Source organism: Engraulis encrasicolus, chromosome 3 (assembly GCF_034702125.1).
Source record: "Engraulis encrasicolus isolate BLACKSEA-1 chromosome 3, IST_EnEncr_1.0, whole genome shotgun sequence".
Lineage (NCBI taxonomy): Eukaryota > Metazoa > Chordata > Actinopteri > Clupeiformes > Engraulidae > Engraulis > Engraulis encrasicolus.
This window is the reverse complement of record NC_085859.1, coordinates 5,110,636-5,117,277: the sequence shown is the minus strand read 5'-3', so window position 1 is coordinate 5,117,277 and position 6,642 is coordinate 5,110,636. Positions and strand designations below refer to the sequence as shown.

Genomic DNA, 6,642 nt, shown 5'->3' with positions numbered 1-6,642 from the left:
GATTGCAGGGGACATATGGTGAGGTATGTGCCAAAAGTTAGCGCTCAGCATCACGTAAGCCATTTCACACCGGATTTCTCCTTGAACATATTGAATGCCAGTTATTGAGTATTTAAACTTAGCGGTCGTCAGAGTAGAGCCAGATGTTGTGTACATTATCATCTCGTCAACTCGCGTATCAAAATTTTCTAGTGGAAAAGTCCAGATGTGGTGGTGTTCATGTGTGCTTCCCATGCTGGTGTTTGGTATTCACCATAATTATGAGACCACACGAACGCACAATAATAACCAGAAGTTCCACTCAGTTCCGCAAGCTCCAGTCACAAATATAGGAGAGTGTCGTATCCGTTTTCAGAAGGTGTGACTTAATCTTTTTACCACCTGTCTGTCCGACATTTGTCCTTGCCCTCAAATAAATTCCTTCCAAACTGTTCTCTGTTTGTGTTTTAAAGAACCAATACGTGTTCCTGTGGCAAACAGCATTACCGCAGAAATACACCAGCGGCGATCTGAGCGAGTCGAGCGACGGAAGTAATTGACTTTGTATTGAGTCGAGAGACAAAAGCGATTCTGGAGATTAGAGCGATTTGCGCGACGAGCACAACAATTTGAAGTTGAAATCTTTTCAACTTTCTATGACGCGGTTCGGCGACAAGCCGCGACAGCCAATGACTGTATAGAGGTCAGTGACCACAGCCAATGGGAATGCTTGAATGCTTTGCCTTCTGCCTGTACGGACATACTGTAGTCTCCTCAATCGCTCGTATCGCTTGCTGCTGCACTCTGTCGCTTGAATCGCGTCGCCGCTGGTGTATCTCTGCGGTTACCTGGCGAATACACGACATGAGCGAGGCGGAAGTAATTGGCTTTGTAGGCTATTGAGACACGTGACAAAAGTGATTCTGGAAACTAGAGGCGATTCGCGTGACGAGAGCAACAGTTTGTAGTTGAACTCCTGGGTATGTTATGCAAATGAGCTATGTAGCGGTTCGGCAACAAGCCTCCACAGCCAATGACTGTATAGAGGTAAGTGACCACAGCCAATTGGGAACGTTGGAATGCTTGCGTCCTGCTCCTAACGGACATACTCTAGTCGCTTCAATCGCTTGTATCGCTCTTGCTGCACAGAAGCTATTCTCTGTCGCTTCAATCTCCATATATTTGCTATAACCAAACACTCTGGTCGTCTCCTCTGGTCAGTTCTCACCTTGAGCGTCTCCACAGCCTTCCTCAGCTCCTGCAGCTCCTTCTCCTTCAACTGGATCATCTGCTGGCATCTCCTCTGGCTCTGTCCCTCCCAACCCCTCCTAGAACAGGAACCAAAGCAATAGATTTTGTTTATTTATGAATCTGCTATAGGGTGCAATGTTGAGCGAGGTGAAATTTTGCGACACAGATTCACAAACAGACATTGAACACACGAAACATCTATTACAGATAGGAGGGAGGCAACACTCTATCTTCCATTACTCTGTTTCTTCTTTGGCTCTACTTCTGTTGATATTAATTCATAATTCAAATAAAGTTAACCTACAATAGCAGTGAAACGATCATGTCTGAATGAGACATTGCCACATCGTCACAGCAGTCCCTGAAATTGTATCATTTTTTGTATTGCTTTATTTGGATGTGCTCTGTTAGAACTAATGGTTTTATTATATATAATACTATTATTATTTAATCAATTGTAAAATATTATCCAAGCATTTGTTGAATATTATAATATATTACTAAATATTTAACTAAAAATAACTATTTACTTGTGCAACTATAATACTATTATAATACATATATACTCATTATTAAATCAATTGTAAACATTAACTAAGCAGTTGCAGATGACAATAATATAATTTGTAATTAAGAACATTAATTCTATTAACAATAATGTAGTTAAACTTTGAAAATATATTTAACGCTTTTTGTAATTAATAAGCCAATTGTAAATAATTCACAATGTCTTTCTAAATAGCAATAATTGATTTGTAAATATGTTACTTAAAAACCTTAACCATAAACTGATAGTTGAAGTTTAAGTGAACATTTAGCTTTTTTAAATATAAAAACTTAACTTTACAAGCAATTAATTAATCATTTAATGATACAATCAGCCATCAACTAAAAGGTCTTAACTAACCCAGGTACCTTTGTTTCATTCAACCTTCCACAATGATATGAAAGTGAAAGTGAAAGCCCAACTGGGAAACTCCAGCTCCCATTGTCATTGTGGCACAGCACTCCACAGCACACAAGTGAACACTGCACACAACAAAATTGCATGTATGCCTCACCCGTGCAAGAGGCAGCCCCAATGGCGCCCGAAAGGGAGCAGTGCGGCTGGACGGTATGCTCAGGGTACCACAGTTATGGAGGAGGATGGGGCAGAGCACTACTTAATTACTACCCCCACAAACCTGCCAAGTCAGGAGTCAAACTGGCAACCTTTGAGCTACAAGTCTGACGCCTAACGGCTTACCCATGACTGCCCATGATGACGGATAATAGCTGTATATTAGTAATATATGAATTAAGCTCAACCAACTTTATTTCATGTTTCCACAATGCTGTTAACTATACATTGGTAATAATATATTAATTAAGCTCCCATCAAGCATGGAGTGGACAAACTCTCAAAAAAGGCGAACAGTTGTGCATTTACGTGGCTTAATTCAACATTACAGTCGTGCTAAAATAGCAGCTAGATGCAACATTGTCTCAGATTAATGCAGTAATAAAACAGTAGTGGTTCAGAGAGAGGCATTATCATTTCAGTCCACAAAGAAGTGGCTATTATGTTCTTTGTGGACAGAAATGATAATGCCATTGGAACCGATTCAAATCAGGGTATTTCCAAAATAAGACTTTGTTATCTTCCACACACCGCGCTCTTCCGTCTTGTTGGTGCGTCTCTGAAGTAATCTAGTAGTAGGAAATGGATCGCACTCAATTTTTCTTCTTTCTTGTTATTTTCTTTTTATTTTAACATTGCAGGGACTGACAATACACTGATTTGAATGGATGTCAATGGAGAGATGACCATGTCCTTGGCTGAGTTCCAGAATGAGCGGTGTATATGTTTGGCGGAAAGGTGAATTGTCTTACCTTTCTATGAGTAGACTCATCCGTAGCTTTGACTACGTCGTGGCTTTTATGATTGTCCATCACACACTGGCAGCATATGCAAATCTGGTCGGTGCGACAGAAGAGTTTAAAATCCTCCTTATGATGGGGGCAGATCCTCGCCACATCTTCCTCCTGAAAAGACACTGACGCCATATCAGAGCTCTTCTCAACACCAAGTGCACACTCTCGGAGGCAGTGGCAGAGTGACAGCTGACTTCCTCAACACCTCAGAACACTGGGAGACGTGGGAGGCGGGGGGTTGGGGATTAGCCAATCCGAATCATCCGTGTCATCAAGGAGAGGGAAGGTAGGTCTGAGGTGGATCAGGTGAGAATGGATGTGGGTGTGGTCAATCAGATGACTTCATGTACACTGTAAACCCCCTCGAAAAAAGGGATATCCCCACCCAAGAACAATACATTGAAATTGAAATGGAAACTACCGAAACAGCCTACGAGTTAATGAAGACAGGGTTCTACAGAATACCTACACCTAAAATCAATAGCCAGGTCAATGCACCTCATTTGACCAAATCCCTTTATGATTGCACAACTCAGTAGTATTTCTGGCTTCACACAGCTGGACCTCTCCTATTTCCCGTTCACACTCACCAGTGTCATGTGTACTGTTGGTCATGTGACTTGAAATCACCCCTGTGCTCAAGACACACCAAATGTGTTGAGGGAGTCAGCTGACATTCTGCTGCTGCTTCTCAGAGTGAGCACTTGGTGTTCAGGTGTAATACCACACACAAGGCCGCATATTGAAACGCACTCCTAATGTGTTGAGGGGGTCAGCTGACAATCTGCTGCTGCTTCTCAGAGTGTACACTTGGTGTTCAGGTGGGACAAAATTGACATAAAATAAGAATGGGGACGTGTTGCTATCCCGTCCATAGCTGAAAGGAAGATTTAATTAATATAATTTTGTCACAAATAAACATGTTTACAAAACAGAGGGCAGTACTGTGAATATTCCATGACAGGAGCCCAACCAGTTTTTCTGCATTGCTCTGATATGGGCACATACACAGTCACGCACCTTTCAGTTTTAGTTTCATTGAAACAGGGTAAGGTGGCGAAGTGGATGCAAACAGGTTGTAAGAGTCACTGTAATGGTAGATGGAAAAAAGGCATATGCCAGATCCACGTCTTACCTTTTTATTGACGACACATATCAGGGCTGTGATTGTGTCAAGGCCTTTATGATCATCCACCGATAGCAGATTCAACTCTGATGGTGTATACATGGGGTGCATTCCAATATGTGACCTTGCGTCCTCCACTTGTGTTTGTGGCCTCACCACGCCTACTGGCCCCTCCTCCGTGGAGAAAACAATAAAGTTTCCCAGCTGTCAACCTAGCCACAACAACTTTTGGGGGAGTATTCTTCACTCACCATCCAGTTTGCAAATGAGAAAATGACTTTACAATTGAGCTTTTGCGAGATATTGAAATATAATGCTGTTGTCATTGATGTCATCATGACGTATTACTTCCTGGTACGAGCCTCGAGGCCACAAGCACAAGTGGAGTACACAAGGTTGCATATTGGAACGCACTCATGGAGTACTGCTACTCTCTTGTGGCCATGTTTAGTAATGCAAGTGAATTGGTTTACAATCTCAAGACAGAGGGTGTTTGATAAAGTTAGATGTGCATTGATACTGAGGTATTTGTGTGTTACTGATACAAAGGAAAGGGAAATCAAGTGTCACCTTAAAGCAGGGGTGGGAACCTTTTTCATTTGAGGGGCCACTTCAAATGCATCCGAGGGCCGTACTTTGAGCACAAACCAGGATTTCCCCCTGAACAGTCCCCACCTTCTCTAGGTCCCCTGAATATAACTTAATTGTAGATTAATTGTAGATCGTAAGATTCCATTACAAAATACGTCATATTTCATGTGAGGCTGCATAACATGAAAATTACATCGGGGGCCGGATAAAATGGCATCAAGGGTCGCAAACGGCCCTCGAGGCACAGGTTTCCCACCCCTGCCTTAAAGGGATGGTATGGAGTAAAATGAAAATTTGACCATCAAATGGTCATTCCAAGTAATGTATGTTGAGGAGTGATTCTTGGAAAGGCCGCAGCATTCCAAAGTTGGCTAATTTTGAGCTCTTTAGTGAAAAATGCGGCCAGTGCTAACACACAGGGCCAACGTGAGAGATCGAAGTAATCAGTTGTTTTTCAGCAATAAACAAGCTTGAAAACATTCCATACTTCAAATATATCATAACAAAGGTCTTGTCAGCCAAGCCGAGGCACAGCCAAGTTAATAGCTCCATATAGTCTTTCACCAGCGAGTGTTCATACATGAACCCATTATAGAGTGGTGACCACATGACATATTACAATAAGGCCAGCACAGCTTTGTGGCAATGCTGGGCACAGAGCCAACAACCTTGAGGATGCAGCGTCCACAATGCTGGGCACAGAACCAACAACCTTGAGGATGCAGCGTCCGTCCACAATGCAGCCATTAGAACCAACAACCTTGAGGATGCAGCGTCCACAATGCTGCCATTAGAACCATCCCCTTCCCTGAGTCATGAACCCATTCTGGAGTGTGGTGACTGTGTTGTTGTGTGTTGCTTTAAATTACTTCAATACCACCATAATGCAATAGTCAGTAGGTTACCTGGGAGACAGAGAAACAGACAGACATTTTGACATCACCACAGTAGAAATATGAAGTACAATATGACAAAAGACCAAAGTGACTTTGTTCTTTAGATTTGGATTGTATTTGATTTTATTCTGTATTATTATGGATACTGTAGACAGACAGACATTTTTGATATCATCATAGTAGAAAAGACCAAAGTGGCTTTGTTGTTTAGATTTGAGAGAGAGAGAGAGAGAGAGAGAGAGAGAGAGAGAGGGGGGGCTTGGGAAAGAGAAGTTGTACAGATGTACATTGGTAATCAAGTATTGCAGCTGTACTACAACAATAAAGACAGCCTTCCCTTAAAGGTGTGAAACCATCAACATAGAGCATGCATTCACTTTGATCTAAAGATGGCATAACCCAAATGCAAAATAATAGAAAAATGTTAATAAACATGAATTCAGATAAGTATTAGTCTAGAACACATACACACATGGAGTATGTGCGTGTACGTGCGTGCGTGCGTGGGTGGGTGGGGGGGGGGGTTACCTGTATGTGTGTGTGTGTGTGTGTGTGTGTGTGTGTGTGTGTGTTTGAGGGCTGCAGAGGCCCGGCAGGAGCAGCAGTTGCCTGTAGGGGCCTCACAACAGCTCCACTGATGATCCATCACCCAAAGCAAACCCAGGGTAGAGTGTGTTTGTGAATGTGGTGTGGACTCTGTGCAGGAGGGTCATTGTGTCTCCAGAGATGCTGTAGAAGGCCAGAGTTCCTGCCCTGTGATCCACATACACTCCTATTCTAGAGCTGGCCACTAGAGGGAGTTCAGTCTTTTCATTATTGTGCCAGAAATAGGAGCTGTATCCGGTGAGGAACAGCCTCCAGGACTGATCATTATATCCAAACAAA

The 6,642-nt window shown here is 42.6% G+C and overlaps 1 protein-coding gene across 1 annotated transcript in view; it reads right to left on the bottom strand.

The window, feature by feature from the left end:
• Positions 1-6,376: 6,376 nt before the first annotated feature.
• Positions 6,377-6,642, bottom strand: part of LOC134445598 (stonustoxin subunit beta-like) — a gene marked incomplete at its 5' end in the record, with an annotated part of 499 nt that continues 233 nt past the window's right edge. The window contains one exon of the mRNA XM_063194652.1: positions 6,377-6,642. This exon is cut by the window's right edge and continues 233 nt beyond it. Coding sequence (XP_063050722.1) covers positions 6,378-6,642 — 265 coding nt within the window.